The sequence below is a fragment of the Geotrypetes seraphini genome, chromosome 6 (genome assembly GCF_902459505.1).
Source record: "Geotrypetes seraphini chromosome 6, aGeoSer1.1, whole genome shotgun sequence".
Taxonomy (NCBI): Eukaryota; Metazoa; Chordata; class Amphibia; order Gymnophiona; family Dermophiidae; genus Geotrypetes; species Geotrypetes seraphini.
Window position 1 is genome coordinate 59,479,591 of NC_047089.1, and position 20,786 is coordinate 59,500,376.

Consider the following 20,786-nt stretch of genomic DNA (forward strand, 5'->3'; position numbering starts at 1 on the left):
AGAAATGTGGTAATGGGGTGTAGATAGAAGGAAATAGGAGACTGGGAAAGAAGTGAGATGAGAAATGGGAGAGCTAGGGGCTGAGGGCTAGATGCACAAAACACGGTTGCTAAGGCTGTGCAGGTCGCTGTGGGCCTTTTTTTTTTGGGGGGGGGGCGATTTCTAAACAGTAATCTATTTTCAAATGGCTGCTCATGCAAATTAGTTTTGCAGAGGGCATTCGTAATCTCATCCTATTACTTGCTTAGAAACCAGCTCTCACACAAGCGCAGACCCAAATAGTTGAGTGGCAGGGCAATCCCCAAAGCAGCTTCCTGCCACTCAGCTGTAGGAGCTTTTTCCTTTTTTTTTTTTTTTTTTTTTTTTAAATGGCACAGATGTGCATGTATTACACATACACAATGTTTGTCCCCATTTTAAAAAATGCAAGCTGCCCCCCCCCCCCCCGACGACCTCTGAAACCAAAATAAGGGCAGGAGGGATGGCCACTTCCTCCTGCCGCTGCAAAACCCCCATCCTGCATTTAATTTGTAGTGCTCAAGAAGGTAGGTACTTTTTGGCCCATCCTAAATCTTAAACAAGTCAGCTATGCTCTCAAGGTTCTGAGACTCCACATGGAGACTCTTAGATCTCTGATGTGGCTTGTCAGTCTTTCCACACATCTGTTCAGTGGCGTACCTGGCAGGGTGGGAACCTAGGGCACAGCACTCCCTTGTCTGCCTGGAACATCCCCAGTGCGCAGCTGTCTGCTCTGCTGGTTCCCTTCTCTGGAACAGGAAGTTGACATCAGATGAGTGGGGACTGATGGAGCCGGCGGCCACACACAGGCAAACTAGAGACCCATGACAGCTCTGGCACACCTGGGCTCACTGAACCTGGGGTGAACCGCCCTTCTGCTCTACCCTTGGTACACCACTGCATCTGTTTTAAATATTGTCTTTAAAGTCCATCAAGGTCTAGAAGCTATTTGAACTTGGACTGTCATGCTTTAATGAGAAGATAAGAATTTTTTTTTTTTTTTTCCTTTTGGGCTGTCAATGTTTTTTAATAAGAAGCGCCCAAATAGCTCTAATATTTGCTGAATTTGTCTTGGCATGAAGCCCCATTTGTTGTAATGAGTTACAGCACAAATATTTTTCTTGCCTGATACATATTTTAAATTTAGTTTTGAGTTTAATCACATTGTTATAAATTAATCTTTTCCATCAGCTTCGTATTCAATTATTTTTAGTTTTACTACAATTCATTACATCTGTCACACTTTACACTCAGGGGCAGATTCTATAAATGGTGTCCTGATTGTAGGCAGCGGTAGGCGTCTTGCTGTCTAACCAGCCAATTGGGATACATGTTTTCCAAAAAACAAAACAAACCAAAACCTGAGGCAGGCCACCAACACTTTAGGCATCTGTCAAGGGTGCAGGGAGATGCGTTGGGACACTTAAGCTTGCCCAAGGCTGGGCATGGGCATGGTTTTGCCCGTAAGTGGCCCTGGTTCTCCCTAAGGCCACGATAGATGCTTGAAATGTAGGCCAACAAAATGCTGGCCTATGTTTCAAATAGACGAGGCAACTGAGCTGATTGCAGCAGGGAATACTCCTCCCCCATTAAGTTAGCTGGCAGAAGAGATGCCCACTCCTTCCTCCTGCCACCTCCCCCCCCTGCCCATACCTTTCGAGATGAAAGTCCAGCCAGTGCAATGCATACTCCCTCCAGCCGGCAGACCTGCCACTCCAAAATGGTGGGCCTTCCCCTTCCCGAATCTGGTGGGGGTGCGCAAATATTGTGCTGCTTGTGGTCAGACTGGGATGACTAATTCAAATGCTTGATATACGACTGAGCAGGCATCCTCCAGCCGGGTCTTGGCTGAGATTAATGGCTCTGGTGTTGCTGTTATGGAGCAGTCGCTGCAGTTAGAATCAGTTTCCCTTTCCATGGCTCTGCTGGCTGGAGGAGCACAGTAGGAGCCCTCTGGGGTGTAATTTCCAGCTGATTTCATTTTGGCCATGTACAAGGCCTTTTGCTTCCTCAAGTCAAAGGCTGGCAAGAGCAAAGAGCATGTTGGGGTGGCCCCTCCCCCCTCTTCAAGAGATGATGTTTGGCATAGTAAAAAGGAAGAAATCCTGGAGACTAGCTCCCTTACTTTTGAGGAGTACCAGGAGTGGAACGAGGAGTTTGTGAATCAGGAGCAAGTTTTAGAAGAGGATGCCTAGATGAGAGTTGCCACCAGGGAAGGATTCATTGATTATTAACATTTTTAACAGAGAGGAGTTTCAGGGACATAAGAACATAAGAATTGCCACTGCTGGGTCAGACCAGTGGTCCATCGTGCCCAGCAGTCTGCTCCCGCGACAGCCCTTAGGTCAAAGACTAGTGCCCTAATTGAGTCTAGCCTTATCTGCATACGTTCTGGTTCTGCAGGAACTTGTCTAACTTTGTCTTGAATCCCTGGAGGGTGTTTTTCCCTCTAACAGCCTCTGGAAGAGCGTTACAGTTTTCTACCACTCTGGGTGAAGAAGAACTTCCTTACATTTGTACGGAATCTTTCCCCTTTTAACTTTAGAGAGTGCCCTCTCATTCTCTCTATCTTGGAGAGGGTAAACAACCTGTCTTTATCTACTGAGTCTATTCCCTTCATTATCTTGAATGTTTCGATCATGTCCCCTCTGTCTCCTATTTTCAAGGGAGAAGAGGCCCAGTTTCTCTAATCTCTCACTGTACGGCAACTCCTCCAGCCCCTTAACCATTTTAGTCACTCTTCTTTGGACCCTTTTGAGTAGTACTATGTCCTTCTTCATGTAGGGTGCCCAGTGCTGGACACAGTATTCCAGGTGGGGGCGTACCATAGCCCGGTACAGCGGCATGATAACCTTCTCTGATCTGTTTGTGATCCCCCTTTCTTAATCATTCCTAGCATTCTGTTTGCCCTTTTTGCCGCACATGTGCGGACAGCTTCATTGACTTGTCTACCAGTACTCCCAATCTCTTTCCTGGGGGGTATCTCAAAGTACTGCACTGGACATCCTTTATTCGTGTATAAGATTTTTGTTACCGACATGCATCACCTTACACTTATCCACATTAAACCTCATTTGCCATGTCACGACCCATTTCTCGAGCATGTTTGTCATGTTGCAGGTCTTCACTACTCTGAATAACTTTGTATCATCTGCAAATTTAATCACCTTGCTCATCGTACCAATTTCCAGGTCGTTTATAAATATGTTGAAGAGCACTGTCCAAAGCACTCCATTCATGATGCTCCACTTGTGACGCTCCATTCATAACACTTTTCCAGTCTGAGTATTGTCCATTTACCCCACTCTGTTTCCTATCCGCCAACCAGTTTTTAATCCATGTGAGTATTTCACCCTCTATTCCATGGCTCACAATTTTTTGAAGTAGTTGTTCATGCGGGACTTATTACATAGGTTTCTAATATATTGAAGTTTGAAGTCTAGACCAAGTAGCTCAGTGCTTGTGGTCACCGGAGGAGGCTTGTTAGTTAGTCAAACAAGCTGGAAACCAGAGCAATCTATCTGGAATTCTTGGACCTTCTACAGGCAAAAACAATTCAAGTCATATTGGATTATAGCACAAAAGTACCTACATAAATCATTAAGGGGGTACCAAAAGTCATCTGGTAGTGATGGAAGCAGCCCTACTCGTGGTCTGTGCAGATCATCTGGTGGATCTCTTCGCAGATAGCAGACTTGAGAACAACATTCAGGCAAATATCAGTAGTAGGAATGTTCTAGATAGCAGGGAGTAGAGCTTAGGACAGATTGCCTCCGACATCATGAGCAAGTGCCAAGGGTCCCTGATTCTTCTAATGGTGATTAATTTGGAAGGGAAAGATACTCTAGTTCAGGAATGGCCCTCTCTGGATCTTCTCTGTGTTCTCTCTATGGCCTCTCCTGGGCAGAATTGTTCAGAGGATCGAATGCTGTGGAGATCCAGATAGTGCTAGGGTGGTCTAGGATTGGAGCCTGGGTACAGCTGGGAGTTACCTGGATCTTCTTTGTGTTCTCTTTATGGCCTCTCCTGGGCAGAGTTGTTCAGAAGATCGAACACTGTGGAGATCCATATAATGCTGGGGTGGTCTAGGATTGGAGCCTGGGTACAGCTGGGAGTTACCTGGATCTTCTCTGTGTTCTCTTTATGGCCTCTCCTGGGCAGAGTTGTTCAGAGGATTGAACACTGTAGAGATCCAGATAATGCTGGGGTGGTCTAGGATTGGAGCCTGGGTACAGCTGGGAGTTACCTGGATCTTCTTTGTGTTCTCTTTATGGCCTCTCCTGGGCAGAGTTGTTCAGAGGATCGAATGCTGTGGAGATCCAGATAGTGCTAGGGTGGTTTAAGATTGGAGCCTGGGTACAGCTGGGAGTTACCTGGATCTTCTCTGTGTTCTCTTTATGGCCTCTCCTGGGCAGAGTTGTTCAGAGGATCGAACACTGTGGAGATCCAGATAGTGCTGGGGTGGTCTAGGATTGGAGCCTGGGTAGAGCTGGGAGTTACCTGGAGACCTGTGATATTCAGCACTGGCATTTGAATAATTTGGGAAAGCAAAAATGTTCTAAATTATCTAGATGGTTATCTAGGTAACAGCACTGAATACTACCATTATCTGGATAATCATGCTTTACCTGCCCAGATATTCAGTGCTGACTACTCAGGTATAACTTCAAATACAGCAGCTACTGTAGAATTTAAATGTAACACTGACCTCGGAGTTTGATTGTTGATATTGTAGTTGATAGCCTTTGCAGAAAAAAATACGAAACTGGCCTACAAACTTAGGGTTCGATGGGCTATGCTCACACAACTGAGGCTATAGCAATTGGCTGTTTTGAACAGCTGGTGCTTTAAAAAAAATTGTGATATGCAAAGCTGGAGCAAAGATTGTACAGGAGGCTATCTAGTGGGAAGTTGGACAATATAAAGAAGCATTTGGAGCCTCTCCAACTCTGAATTGTGAAATGCATTATCAGTTTCATGAGTAGGAGGAAATAAGAGAAATCCAATTTAGAGAAGAAAGCATGGTATGATTTTCAGCAGACATAACCCTGTCTGTGGAATTGCTAATGTGATGCGATGATGAGAATGAAAAACTGCCTTGTGGTGCAAACCATAGGGCTCGTCTCATCATTCTGAATAAGGCAGGGGTAATGGAAAGCCATTTTATATGGGGGTAAGGACAAATCACCCAACCTGTTCCCTTTCTCCTCTGTCTCTACTTCTTGCCCCCGCAACCTTCCTCTCAAGACCCTGTTTTTCTCTTTTTCAACATTCCCTTGAATCCTCTTTCCCTGGGTCATGCTTTTCTTGCCACCCTACCCAGCAATTATGTTGCTCCTTCCCTCCTCCTGACTCCCAATGAGCAGAAGAACCTTATGCTTTCCTTCCAGTAAATAAAAACTAATTTCAGTTCAGGTCTTTTCTCCTCCTTACCAGTGTACTAGTATAGGCCTTTGGGCAAGCAGGTAACCATATGAAGCAACAATTAGAGGAAGTAGTGATTTTCTGGCCAGCAACTGATATAATAGTGGAGAGGAGAGGCAGCATGTTTCATGCATATATTGCACATGTCCGTCTCCCATGTTCTACTACTGTTAATTTCTAGAGCACTATCAGACACTGCTAGACCTCTAATTTGCTGATCTGCCAAAAATTGGTTGGGCTATGGCCAAGGCAGCCCACCTGTGGCCTATGAAATAAGGAACCCATGATTACATTTGGTTATTAAATGCTTCAGAAGTTTTCACTCCCACTGTTTGTTTCTTTTCAGGAGAACCTATGCCAGTCACTAAAAAGCCTGGATGCATGGTTATTGCTGGGTCCATAAATGCACATGGCTCAGTTCTTATTGAGGCAACTCATGTTGGCTTTGAAACCACTCTGTCCCAAATTGTGAAATTAGTGGAAGAAGCTCAGATGTCAAAGGTAAAAATGGGCTGCTGAACATAGTATGTTCATAATAACTTTGCTTGATGCACCTCTTGGCGACTTTGTGCCTGTGGCATCTTTGCCTACTGTGATGCCAAATCTTGCAGATGCAGTAATCATAGTTCCAAGAGGGAGTCTCAGTCATCAAAAACAGTAACACCTCCTGGCTGGGCTTAGGACCCTGTTTAAAAAAACACAACAACCAAAAAACTGTCCCTGCAAAAAGACTATTGGGAGGAGAAATTAAATGAAACAAAAGAGACAATTTCATTTCATTTGTGACCTAATAGCATCTTGTTTTTTTTCATTCACTAAATCAAAAGTAATAGCTAACAGATTAAAAATAATAAACCTGTAACCTCTGGTACCACCTTCCATTCAGGACGAATGGAGGCTAGGGGAAAGGAGGAAGGTGAAGGGCTTTTGTGGGATGGGGAGAGAATTCTCTTCAACTTCAACTCCAGAGCCCAATGCTTAGTGGCTGTTTCTTTCTTTCAACAGTCAAACAAAGCACTTAATCCATGGAGGCTGCAATTAAGTCTAGGTTTCAACTGAATAACAAGTAAATGAGTCTTTGGAGTTCATTTTGCTAGTGTAGACCTGTGAGTCTTCCCCTTACCAGCATATGGAGGTAGCGAGAAGATACTTTTCAGGAACATCACCAACATAAATAGTGGTGCAGCCTGGAACTTTTCAGTATTTCTTTACCTCTAGTAGATAGTGCGGGTTGAACGGCTGTAGCTGGATTCTTTCATTAAGCCTGACTCTTGAGTCCATAGTTTATGGCTTGTGGCTTAGCGGTAAAGTCCCTTGTCCTAGTTGTCTCCTAGGGATTGGTCTGTGGACCTTAACCACAGTGGAACCTAGAGGGTTTTTTTTTCCTCCAGTACCCCAAGCCTTAACCCATAGGCTTTCATTTGGTAGGTTGGGCTGGCAGAGGTCCCATGGACACCTGCTAGTGGCCATGTGAATCCTGAAAGGTCCCCTTCCCTATCTCTCCTAGCAGAACTTCCTCAAAACCAAAGGGGTGGAAGCATGGGACAGCCCTATATTGCAAGACCAAGACTATCCAGATAATAAAGCTTACAAAAAAAACAAAAAAAAACCTGACAGAGGAGAGCCTTTGTACTGTGGTGGCTCATTGCAGGTACAGAATGTGAGACTGTGCAAGGTGAGGCAAAAAAAAAAGTAAACCCCTAGAGTTTTTTTTGCTGTTTACTCAGCAACCACTTGGAATGGTTTTTCAGAGATTAAAATCATCAGAGGACTGAGATTTTTTGGTATCTTCCAATTTTCAAATGGTAGTACTTGCCTTAATTTTCCCATTCGATTATTGAAAAAAAATATTTAGGAGCCTTACAAATTGCACAGTACACAGTAGCAAGGGTTCTAACAGGGACAGTGAAATTCGAGCATATTACTCCTAGTCTGATGAATTTACATTGGTTACCAATTGAACAAAGAGTTATGTTCAAACTTCTTTGCCTTGTTTTTAAAGCTTTAAAAGGATTAACCACCAATTTTGGCTGCAGTTTTGAAATTACTGTATATCAACCTTGAAGAGCTGTTAGGGCAGCAAATTCTCAGTTGCTGGAGTTTCCCTCCTTTCATTCTATGAAACTTGAATATTATAGGAAATTCTTATTTCAGGTTGTAGGATCCAGTTTATGCAAAAGTTTGTGAAAATTTGTGAAATATCTAATTATCCTAGAACAAACAGGCAAGATATTCTCACATGTGGGTGATGTCATCCACGGAGCCCGGTATGGGCAGTGCTAACGTGTAGTCACTTTAAGTTTTCGTGAAGCTTTGAGACTGCCCGCACCACGCATACATGAGTGCCTTCCTGCCCAACATCGGCTCGCGGTTCCTCAGTTGTTCGATTTTCCGTGGAGCGAAGAAGTTGTCTTTTGGACTCTGTCCAATCAAATTGCCTTCTCAACTTAATTTTTGCCTTTTCAGCTTGTTTCTTTTGTTTTATTTATAATTAACTTTTTTATTTGGCGAGGCCTTCTAGCAGGTTCAAAAAGTGCACTCGTTGTCAGCGGCCTATCTCCATTACTGACCCATACAACTGGTGTTTGGGGCCGGAGCACTTAGTAAACACTTGCATCCACTGTTGTACCTTAGAAAAATGCTTTCTTAAGGCTCGACGTATCCAGCAAAAGAAGATGTTTGGATCAGCCGTGGCCTCCAGTGATAAATTGATGCCATCGTATCGAAGCCGCCTTTGACGTCGGACTCAGTTCCTGCATCAGTTAAACCTGCTAAGAAGTCATTCTCTTCACATCCAGCATCGCAGGCATCTTCAGCATCAAGTCCCTCGATGCATGTCAAGCGTTGATGCCATTGATCTCCTTCTGTGTAGGCTGTATTTTCAGGGTGTGCTTCCTCATTGAGGTCACCCACCCCTTGACACCCTGCAGCACTGGTGATAACCTCGTCCTCTTCCAAACCCCCACCACAGAAAAGGCAAAAATCGCAAATGACTCAAAAGCCAACTCAATCTTTTTAACATGCTTCTAGAGAGCATAGCTGCAATTTCCCCATCGCAGCCACTTCCCCAACCCATCAGAGGCCGACTTCTCTTATCATCAGTGCTGGACTTTAATTACCATAGACACCTGGGTCTTCAGAGTCCTACAAGAGGGTTACTCTCTACTCTTATCACCATTCCTTCAAACAACTTTCCAAGAGAATCTTCTTTAACATCTCAATAGATTTCCCTTCAGAAAATTGAAGCTCTACTTCAACTGAATGCCATGGAAGTAGTATCCCTTTCTCAGGAAAATCAAGGGTTCTACTCCAGATATTTCCTAATTCCAAAGAAGATGGGAGTTCTTCATCCCATTCTCGACCTCTTTGCTCTCAACAAATATCTAGTAAAATAAAAGTTTTACATGCTATCTCTGGGGGCTCTATTCCCACTTCTAGAATGAAACAATTTGGCTGTGCTCTCTAGACCTCAAAGAGGCCTACACACATATTCCCATTCATCTGAACCACAGAAAATTTCTTTGTTTTCGTGTAGGTCATCATCTTTGTGTAGGTCATCATCTTCAATACAAAGTTCTGCCATTAGGCCTTTCTTCATGTTCAAGAGTATTCACAAAGTGCCTAGTGGTGGTAGCAGCAACCTTACATTCCTACGGGTTTCAAGTGTTTTCTTATCTAGACGATTGGTTGATAAAAGCTGCATCACCTCAAACAATGCACTCAGTTACATAAGTGACCATAACTCTTCTCCAGCTTCTGGGCTTCAAAGTCAACTTTCCAAAGTCTCATCTTCAACCCTCTCAAGTGATGGAGTTTATAGGAGCAGTGCTCAACATGACTCTTATGAACTTTTTTACCACAGCAAAGACAAAATGTCTTGCTGCAACTTTGCAATCATGTGTCCACTCTGCAACACATCTCAGCAAGACAAATGTGTCTCATGGGTCACATGGCATCCACAGTTCATTAAAAACTAAAAAACTTATCAAAAAAGACATCCATGTCAGGTAGCCCATTGAGCAAAAATAGCTATTAAACAATTGGTCTCAAAGTCCACAAGACAAATCAGCGTCTCCAGGTGCAAATAAATCTCCTATAAGGGGTACATATTTTGATCCTAGACCAGCTCCTTAGGTTGGTATTCTGGAGCTGGCCTAGGATCGAAATATGTACAGAATCGGGGGGGGGGGAGGGCGCACCAGTTACAGAATTGCACCTGCCTGATCGAGAGAGCCCTTGCCATCAGCTGATTGCGGCAAGGGAATCCCTGATCAGCTGGGCCAATCGGAATCTTAAGATGCATCGAGAAGGAGGCCTAAGGCCCCTCCTATGGCAGAAACCCGGAAGTGACGTCTTGAGAGAGCTGATACCGACGTTGGCAGCAAGTTGCTCGTGCGGGGGAAGGGAAGGGGCGCATTCGTGCAGCAGAGACTGTTGGGAAGAGGATGCTACAAAGACAGCACCAGGGGCAGACTGCCCCCCCTCATAGATCTTGAGAAGTATGCCACTTCATAGATCCATGGTAACCTATGAAATTTTGTAAGTCTAAGCACTTTGAAAAAGAGCCCCATTGTTAATTGTATTGTTTGAGTGACATTATTTTATTATGTTTTTAGCTTGAACATTTTTTTTTACGTGCAAAAATTGCTAGGTAGTAATGTTAAGATGGGAACAGGAGTTGGCTAAAGATTAGTGCCACTATCATTCATCTAGAACAATGGTTCTTAACCTTTTTTCTGTTGTAATATACCTGACACAGTGTTCATTTGTGTGACAGATTGAACATTAAAATTCATAGCTGAACAGAAAAAACCCCCACTTTATTTACCTTATATTTTTAACAATGAAACATGTAAACAGATTTTATTTTGATTTATAAACTGTTAATATTAAGGGCTCCTTTTACAACATAAAAGGAGCCCTTAATATTAACATTAGGGCCTTAATGCACAGAATAGCACACGCTAAATTGCCACGCGCGCTAGCCGCTACTGCCTCCTCTTGAGTTTTTCAGGTAATGCACACTATAGCGTGTGCTAATCCGGTGATTGCGCTAAAAACGCTAGCGCACCTTTGTAGAAGGAGCCCTAAATGTGTTTTTTCTTAGTTTTAATCACTTATCAGTGAGAAATCTGGAATTGATGTGTTGCAAACAGTTTTTTTTTATAGGGGCTTGAATGGTACACAAACTTACATTAAACTTACTGTCAACATCAAGAAGCTTTTATCCATTCTAGAATCAATACAGAGCATGTAGCTAGAATTTTTCCTTCGTTTCATGTAAAACAAATATATTTTCAAATTCTGATGCCACCTCAGTAACAGTAACATAAAATCCCTCTACTTCCAGACACTGAAGCAACACAAAACCTTTCAAATAACCGAACATATGGACAATAGACCTGAACATTTTTCATTTGGGACTGGTTGCACCAGTCGTCATTGGGGGTAGTGGGGAAACAGAAATAGGGACTAGTTGTGGATCTTTGATCTTCTCAGCTTGTTGGCACAGGAGGTTAAGGAAAGCACAAGCTTATTGTCTATGCCAAATTTTGGTCACAAAACTTCCAGCACTTTCTACCTCTTGGGGAAACACCAGTATGTCCTAACACGCTGGTTGAGAACTATTGGTATAGAAGGTCTTTATGGGGCACTGCAGCACCCAACAGTCAGAAGTAGTTCTCTTAAGAAGTACGATGAGATAGGTGTGGTGGGTGGCCACCATCTCCTTTGCTGTCCCTAAAGGACCCCGGCGGGCTTTTCCTGCCCTTGTACAGGTAGGAGGCAGGCTCAGCCTCTTTTCCCAGGAGTGGACCACTGGGTCTTAGAGGTTATCCAGCAAAGCTATGCACTAGAGAATTTACAGAACCAATGTACAGTAAAACCTTGGTTTGCGAGCATAATTTGTTCCGAAAACATGTTTGTAATCCAAACACTTGTATATCAAAGCGGATTTCCCTATAAGAGATAATGGAAACTCAAAAACTTTAATACAAAATACTGTATGTACTCGTATTGCAAGACCTTTATTGTTTAGAACAGTCACTACATTCCTGCAATGTCGAAGAGAGAAGAACCATCGGCTCAGTTGTGGTGATATGATGTGTGTATACTATATGTACTTCAAGACCTCGCTTGTATATCAAGCTAAAATTTAATAAAATGTTTTGCTTGGCTTGCAAAACACTTGCACACCAAGTTACTTGCAATCCAAGGTTTTACTGTATGTTTTTATGGTGTCCCCCCCTTTGGCTTGTGCCTTAAATATTGAGCAGCCAGGTAGATTCTGCAGCAGATATTGCAGTTGGAGCTTTAGAGTCTCCTCTGGCTCAGAAGCAGGGGCACTATTCCATTTACTTTGTAGTCCCAAAGAAGTCTATCTAGCCATCTTGAATCTAAAAATCTGGGCATTGTCTCTTTTCAGTCTTCAGTCATTTGTCTCCTCCTTTGACATTCGTAAGGGGGAAGCCATCTGCGTAGAACCACATAATATAGCCAACTGCTGCCAGGGATATGGTCATAACTCTTGCAGCACTTAAAAAACATTAGCATCAGATATCTAGATAATGTCTGAGGCCAAAATATAATCAAAAGATTTGTAAGACGCTTCTCTTGCTATCCCTTACATATGTATTCATTCTTATCTGGTATTTTTTTCAGTTAATTAAATGCATATTTTTTTATCTTGTTAAAATAAATTGTATATTTTTATATAAACAATTTTTTATTGATGACAACAATGAAACAGAACAAGTAATGCCAACGGCGGATAGACAAAGTCAGCTAACAGAAGAACATACAGTCCAGGTCATCCCCCCCTCCCTCCTAAACAGCATAAAGAAAACATCACAAAGGTACGCAAATCCCGAACACCCACCCCCCTAAATTGTATGGGTTTTTTTCTCATTTCTAGGCACCAATCCAGCAACTTGCAGACAGGATCAGCGGCTATTTTGTTCCATTTATCATCATAATTTCAACAGTGACTTTGATAGTCTGGATCATAATTGGCTTTGTCAATTTTGAGATCATTATGAAATACTTCCCTGTAAGTAACATCAGGTGAATTATATCAGTTTCTTGAGAAGTGTGTACTTGGGGCTCTTTTATGTAAGATGTTTGTTAAAAATAGTGACAGTTTATAAACTGTCTGCAGTGGGACATGCACTGTCTGCATTGCTCTATGCTTCTAAATGAAACTACATTCATACTTTCATTTTACAACTTTTCATAAGTACCATGTACCTATGGAGATTGCATGTGAGTTATTGCTTAGTTTATTTGGGAGCTCATTTTCAAAGCACTTAGACACACAATATACCATAAGTTTCGATGGTAATTTGTCTGTCTTAAGTGCTTTGAAAAATGAGTCCCTTTACATACTACTTATAAATACATTATCTAAGCCAGTGGTTCTCATACCCAGCCAGTCAGGTTTTCAGGATATCCTTAATGAATATGCATGAGACTGATTTGCAATAATGGAAGTGACAGGTAGGCAGTCTCTCTCATGCATATTCACTAGGGATATCCGCAAAACCCAGCTGGCTGTGGGTCCCCCCAGGACAAGTTTGAGAACCACTGATATAAGCGGTTTACAATATTTAAAAACCCAATGATTAAGATCTGAAAATGGAATCTACATGAGAGATTTCCCTCTCCTAAACAGAATCCAGTTGATACTCCAAATGATTTAACCATCCAGAAATGGATGTTGATCGTTTAAATGGCTTCTTCAGGGCTATCCACTAATTTTCATGGCACTTAACCAGTTATCACTACTGAAAGTTAGCAGTTAGTACCTAAGCACTTAACTGGCCAGAGTAAACATATAAATAGGACCACATAAACACAGTCCTATCTTTATGCAGTAAGCCATAGCCACTTAGGGACATATTCTATAAACAGTGCCTTAAGCTAGGCACCTAACTTAATTGGCAAAATCATTAAAAATGATTTAAACAATTTTTTAAAATGTAGGTGCCTACAAAAAATGGCACGTTCATCGCGTCTATGGAGGTGCCTTAGTAGGCGTAATGAATTCCAGAAACGATTTTAGGCGTTTTTAGACACCTCCCTAGATGTGATTCACATCAAATCTAATCTAATCTAAACCTTAAGTTTATATACCGCATCATCTCCATGAGAATGGAGCTCGACACGGTTTACAAGAACTTAAAATAGTGGGTAGAGAAGAAGAAAAAGGATTACATGAACTTATGTGTAGAAGGGGGGAGAGAAAGGGGGGAAGGATAGAGCTACAATTTGCTGAAAAGCCAGGTTTTCAGTTGTTTGCGGAATAACTGAAGGGAGCTCAGGTTCCACAGCGGGGTGGTGAGGTCGTTCCAAAGACCTGTGATTTTGAAGAGAAGGGATTTTCCCAGATTGCCTGAATAGTGGATGCCGCTTGGAGAGGGGAAGGCTAATTTAAGCCTTTGGGCAGTTCTGGAGGAGTTGGGACTGGAGGAGTTGAAAGACAGTGGGATAAGAGGAGGCAGGATTCCGTGAATGATCTTGAAAGCCAGGCAGGAACATTTGAAATGAATTCTGGAGATTATTGGGAGCCAATGAAGTTTGGCAAGGAGTGGGGAGGCATGGTCAGACTTGCGTTTTGAGAAGATCAGTTTGGCTGCAGTATTCTGGATTAGCTGGAGTCTTAGAATACTTTTTTTTGATAGATTTAAGTAGATGGCGTTGCAGTAATCTAGTTTGGAGAGGATGATGGATTGGACAAGGATGGCAAAGTGTTGTTGGCCTAAGTAGGATCTAGCTTTCCTCAGCATGTGAAGACTGAAAAAGCATGATTTTGCCAAGGAGTTGAGGTACCAGAAATATAGGTACCAGAAATGTATGTCCTCAAAACCCTGACTTACATTTCTGGTGCTTATGTTTGAGGTAGCTGCGATTCTACAATCGGTGGCTGTTTTTTAGGTGGCTGTTGATATTGGCGCTGTTTGTAAAATCCAGCCCTTAAGCTCTGAACCTAATTTCTTTGTCATCTGTCCAGACTGACACAGAACGGATGAGTTTTTGCTCACCTGCCAGCAGGTGGAGACTGAGATGTTGACCTTTAGCTACAGTACAAGTGGGCTAATCAGTCTGTTCTCAGTCTCCAGCACATGGAGTGGTAAGCTTGTGCAGTCTGTGCTGAGGCTTGTTAGGACCCGTTGGATCTGATTAGTGAATCTTTCTTGTCCCTTTTGCTGTCGGGACAGAGCTTGGGGGGACCCTCTTGGGGGCTCCTATTGACCTCGGGGATGCCATACTCGAAAGGTTGAGTATCTCCCCCCATTTCTCCCACCTCCCATTATGTCTTTGCTTTAGAGGAGCCTCAACTGTACACCTGACCACCTGTTGGGCACAGACTACAGTATAGAGAGCCAGTGGGGGTCTGCTCTCTTGAGACAGCTGTTGAGAAGATATTTAAAAAAATAAAAACCCAAAAAGAAATAGAAGGGGCATAAGAAGGGCCTGAGGCTGCCATTTTTATACTGCATTTTTGTGTGTGGGTCTTCGGCACATTCGTTATTGGCACTTCTAGAAAGCAAAAAGTATGGTGTTTGTGGGTGCCGAGCAGTGTTTGCAGCTGGCATATGCAAGAAGTGTTCGGCTGCCTTAAGGGAGAACCAGCGTCTGGTTCAGGTGTCAGCATGCAGGGCTCCCCCTGCTTCTGCTTCTGACTTCTCTCGACCTGACGGAGGCCTATCTGCATGTTCTGATTCGGGCCTCTCATCAGCATTTCCTTCACTTTGTGATTCTGGGAGAGCATTATTAGTTTTGTGCACTTCCTGTTGGTCTAGTCGCATAACAAGACTGTGTTTTATTTTGTACCCCACCTAGAATTGTAGGATAGAGCTGGTAATAAATATTTTAAATAAATAAATGAAGTGCATTAAACCATAATGTAGCTTCTATAGTGCATATAAATGGAGCTGTGGCTATGGCTGACAAAATAGTACATGCACAACAAAGTTGCATTTCCAATAGAAAATGTAAAAAGAAAACTCTAACAATGAGATCTTACAATAGAAAGAAGATCTCTGGCACCATCCCCAAAATGGCACCCCTAGAAGCAGTCTTATACAAATACAACCTGGTCAATAAGGAGGGGAGATTTAGAAAATCAGATATTTATCCAAGTAATATATGCTTATTCTTCAACAGAAGGAAAAGAAAAAACACATCAAGTAAAGTCTTGCCTTGGTTGCCTGGCACACTTTTGTGAAGAGACTTTATCCCACTGATTTCCAATTAGCTTGTAAGATACCAACACAAATGAAAACACCAGAAAGCACTCAAAATAAAATTGTATTCTTAATCAAGAAATTAAAACCCACAAACAACATTTCAAGGTATCATCAATACTAAGAAAAGTTACCAAATGCACATTACATTGCGTAATGGTCCTTTAATAGAAATGAGTTTTTTAAATTAAATAATACATTCCTGACCTTTTGTACCCAGAATGATACTGGCTGTTCCCAGTAAGTAGCAATAATATGCCTTGCAGCCTGTAGCAGATGGTCTACTATTTGTATACCTTTATTAGGTTTAAGGTCAAACCACTCCAAATTACTTTCTAAACTAAACTAAACCTTAAGCTTGTATACCGCATCTTCTCTATAACAGTAGAGCTCGGCAAGTTTTACAAGAAATTAGAAAGGAGAACAGATACAGTATGGAATTGGAATAGTATGGAGAGGAGCAGAATTTACAACTTTGAAAATAGCCAAGTTTTCAGATGTTTTTGAAATGGTTGGAAAGAGCCCAGATTGTGCAATTGAATAGGAAAATCATTCCACAGCTCAGTAATTTTGAAAAGTAGAGACTTCCCTAATTTGCCAATGTAGGTAACGCCTTTCAGCATAGGAAAGGACAATTTAAATTTTTGAGTAGATCTGGTAATGTCAGACAAGACAGGGGAATTAAAGGAGGAAGGATGCCATGCAAGATCTTAAATGTTAAGCAGGCACATTTAAAATAAACCCTGGAAATTATTGGAAGCCAATTAAGTTTTTGCAGGAGAGACGTGATCAAATTTACTTTTTGCAAAGATCAGTCTAGCAGCAGTATTCTGGATCAGTTGAAGTCTTTGAAAGCTTTACTTGGTCAAGCTTAAATAGACAGAATTACATTAATGCAGCCTCGAAAGGATGATTGATTGAACAAGGACAGCAAAGTAACATAGTAACATATAGTAACATATAGTAACATAGTAGATGACGGCAGATAAAGACCCGAATGGTCCATCCAGTCTGCCCAACCTGATTCAATTTAAATTTTTTTTTTTTTTTTTTCTTCTTAGCTATTTCTGGGCGAGAATCCAAAGCTTTACCCGGTACTGTGCTTGAGTTCCAACTGCCAAAATCTCTGTTAAGACTTACTCCAGCCCATCCTCCTCCAAACGGCCATGCACAGACACAGACCGTACAAGTCTGCCCAGTAACTGGCCTAGTTCAATCTTTAATATTATTTTCTGATTCTAAATCTTCTGTGTTCATCCCACGCTTCTTTGAACTCAGTCACAGTTTTACTCTCCACCACCTCTCTCGGGAGCGCATTCCAGGCATCCACCACCCTCTCCGTAAAGTAGAATTTCCTGTTGTTGATGATAGAAGCAGGATCTCACTTTCCTCAACATATGGAGACTAAAAAAACTTTTTTTTACCAGAGAATTAAGATGGTCGGTGAATATAGTAACATAGTAACATAGTAGATGACGGCAGATAAAGACCCGAATGGTCCATCCAGTCTGCCCAACCTGATTCAATTTAAATTTTTTTTTTCTTCTTAGCTATTTCTGGGCAAGAATCCAAAGCTTTACCCAGTACTGTGCTTGGGTTCCAGCTGCCAAAATCTCTGTTAAGACTTACTCCAGCCCATCTACACCCTCCCAGCCATTGAAGCCCTCCCCAGCCCATCCTCCACCAAACGGCCATACACAGACCGTGCAAGTCTGCCCAGTACTGGCCTAGTTCAATATTTAATATTATTTTCTGATTCTAAATCTTCTGTGTTCATCCCACGCTTCTTTGAACTCAGTCACAGTTTTACTCTCCACCACCTCTCTCGGGAGCGCATTCCAGGCATCCACTACCCTCTCCGTAAAGTAGAATTTCCTAACATTGCCCCTGAATCTACCACCCCTCAACCTCAAATTATGTCCTCTGGTTTTACCATTTTCCTTTCTCTGGAAAAGATTTTGTTCTACGTTAATACCCTTCAAGTATTTGAACGTCTGAATCATATCTCCCCTGTCTCTCCTTTCCTCTAGGGCAGGGGTCTGCAACCTTTAAGACATAAAGAGCCACTTGGACCCGTTTTCGAAAAGAAAAAAAAACTTGGAGCCGCAAAACCATTATAAAACAAATCTAACACTGCATATATTGTTTCTTATCTTAATGCTATATACAGGATCACTAAATTGAAAATAAAATCATTTTTCCTACCTTTGCTATTTGGTGATTTCATGAGTCTCTGGTTGCACTTTCTTCTTCTGACTGTGCATTCAATCTTTCTTCCTTTCTTTCAGCCTCCTGTATGTTTCCTCTCCTCCAGACCTCATTCTCTCCCCCAACTTTTTCTTTCTGTCTCCATGTTCCCCCTTCTTTCTGTCTCCGTGCCGTCCCCCAAGCCACTCGGTTTGCTGCCACTGCAATCGGGGAACAGCCCCCAAGCCACCGCTGTCCCAAGCTTTCCCTGCAGAAGTGTTGCGCTGACCAGCATTCCGCTCCCTGACGTCAATTCTGACGTAGGAGAGGAAGTTCCGGGCCAACAAGGCATTTCTCCTCATTCCATCCAGCCTGAGCCCCATCTCTCCTTGATCCAGCATTTCCCTTCTGTGTCTGTCAGAATTACCATTCCACCTATTTTCCAGCATCACCCTTCTTTGTGTCCATCTCACCTATATCCCTATCTCACCACTTTTTCAGAATCTTCATTTGTCTCTGTCCTTATCTTTACGCCATGTTCACCATTTGCCCTTTCAATGTCTTTATCTCCCCCCCACACACACACTTTTTCAGTATTACTTCTATGTCTCTATTTCACCTCCTCTTCATGTTCCCTCTGTATCTCTATCCTTATTCAGTAGGTCCTGCTTACTCTTTCTCTTCTTTGTGTCACTATCTCCATTTTCAGCTTTTCCCCCTTTTCCTTTGTTACTGCACCCTGTAGCTAGAATCTTTCCACCCTCCCTCCACTCCGGCCCAGCCCAGTATGAAATATTTCCTTTTGTTTCCCTCCCCTCTCTCTTTCTCTCTCTCTTCTGCTCCCTCACCCACGAGTCCTGCATCTGGCCCTCTCCCTTCTACCTGCACCTGGCAACACCCCCCTGCTCCGCGGCTCTCTTCAGCAACTCGTCAGCAGCAGTGATCAAGACAAGCTGCCGACATCGAGGCCTTCCCTCTACGAGTCCCGCCTTTGTGGAAAAAGGAAGTTGAAACAAGCGGGACTCGCAGAGGGTAGGCCCCGACGTCAGAAGCTTGTGTCGATCGCTGCTGCTGAGTTGCCGAAGAGAGCCGTGGAGCAGGGGATGTGGCCGGAAGCAGGTAGAAGGGAGAGGGAGATAGGAAGGCTGTAGATCTCCGGAGCATGACACCGACCCCGGCCAGGATGATTTCTTTTTCAGGCGTGCACCTTACAAGTCCAGCGTCGCGGGGGAAATAGCCATGCTGAGCAGTGAGCTCAGCACTACACAGATGAAAGCCTTGCTTGCTGATTGGTCTGGCGGCATGGCGGGGCGGGGCCGCCGGACCAATCAGCAAGCAAGGCTTTCATCTGTGTGTGCTGAGCTCACTGCTCAGCATGGCTATTTCCCGCCGCGACGCCGGACTTGTAAGCTGCATTCCTGCGTGACACTCTACCGGAGCCGCAGCAAAGGTGGAAAAGAGCCGCATGCGGCTCTGGAGCCGCGGGTTGCCGACCCCCGCTCTAGGGTATACATATTCAGGGTTTCCAGTCTCTCCTCATACGTCTTCTGGCGCAAACCTCCTATCATTTTCGTCGCCCTCCTCTGGACCGCCTCAAGTCTTCTTACGTCTTTCGCCAGATACGGTCTCCAAAACTGAACACAATACTCCAAGTGGGGCCTCACCAGTGACCTGTACAGGGGCATCAACACCTTCTTCCTTCTACTGACTACGCCTCTCTTTATACAGCCCAGCATCCTTCTTGCAGCAGCCACTGCCTTGTCACACTGTTTTTTCGCCTTTAGATCTTCGGACACTATAACCCCAAGGTCCCTCTCTCCATCCGTGCATATCAGTTTCTCTCCTCCCAGCATATACGGTTTCTTCCTATTATTAATCCCCAAATGCATTACTCTGCATTTCTTTCCATTGAATTTTAGTTGCCAGGCATTAGACCATTCCTCTAACTTTTGCAGATCCTTTTTCATATTTTCAACTCCCTCTTCGGTGTCTACTCTGTTACAAATCTTGGTATCATCTGCAAAAAGGCACACTTTTCCTTCTAACCCTTCAGCAATGTCACTCACAAACATATTGAACAGGATAGGCCCCAGCACCGAACCCTGAGGGACTCCACTAGTCACCTTTCCTTCCTTCGAGCGACTTCCATTAACCACCACCCTCTGGCGTCTGTCCAACAGCCAGTTTCTGATCCAGTTCACCACTTTGGGTCCTAACTTCAGCCCTTCAAGTTTGTTCAACAGCCTCCTATGAGGAACTGTATCAAAGGCTGCTGAAATCCAAGTAAATTACGTCTAGCATATGTCCTCAATCCAGCTCTCTGGTCACCCAATCAAAAAATTCAATCAGGTTCGTTTGGCACGATTTACCTTTTGTAAAGCCATGTTGTCTCGGATCCTGTAACCCATTAGATTCAAGGAAGTACACTATCCTTTCTTTCAGCAACACTTCCATTATTTTTCCAACAACTGAAGTGAGGCTCACCGGCCTGTAGTTTCCTGCTTCATCCCTGTGACCACTTTTATGAATAGGGACCACATCTGCTCTCCTCCAATCCCCAGGAATCACTTCCATCTTCATAGATTTGTTGAACAAGTCTTTAATAGGACTCGCCAGAACCTTTCTGAGCTCCCTTAGTATCCTGGGATGGATCCCGTCTGGTCCTATCACTTTGTCAACCTTCAGTTTTTCAAGTTGCTCATAAACACCCTCCTCTGTGAACGGCACAGAATCTACTCCATTTTCTCGTGTAACTTTGCCAGACAATCTCGGTCCTTCTCCAGGATTTTCTTCTGTGAAAACAGAACAGAAGTATTTATTTAGCACATTTGCTTTTTCCTCATCACTCTCCACATATTGGTTCCCAGCATCTTTTAGCCTAGCAATTCCATTTTTTATCTTCCTCCTTTCACT

General features: G+C 43.2%; 1 protein-coding gene across 1 annotated transcript in view; it reads left to right on the forward strand.

Annotated features, from left to right (window-relative positions):
• ATP7B (ATPase copper transporting beta) overlaps nt 1-20,786 on the forward strand; it is a 160,606-nt gene that overhangs the window by 86,867 nt on the left and 52,953 nt on the right. The window contains 2 exon segments of the mRNA XM_033948176.1: nt 5,789-5,943; nt 12,356-12,490. Coding sequence (XP_033804067.1) covers nt 5,789-5,943; nt 12,356-12,490 — 290 coding nt within the window.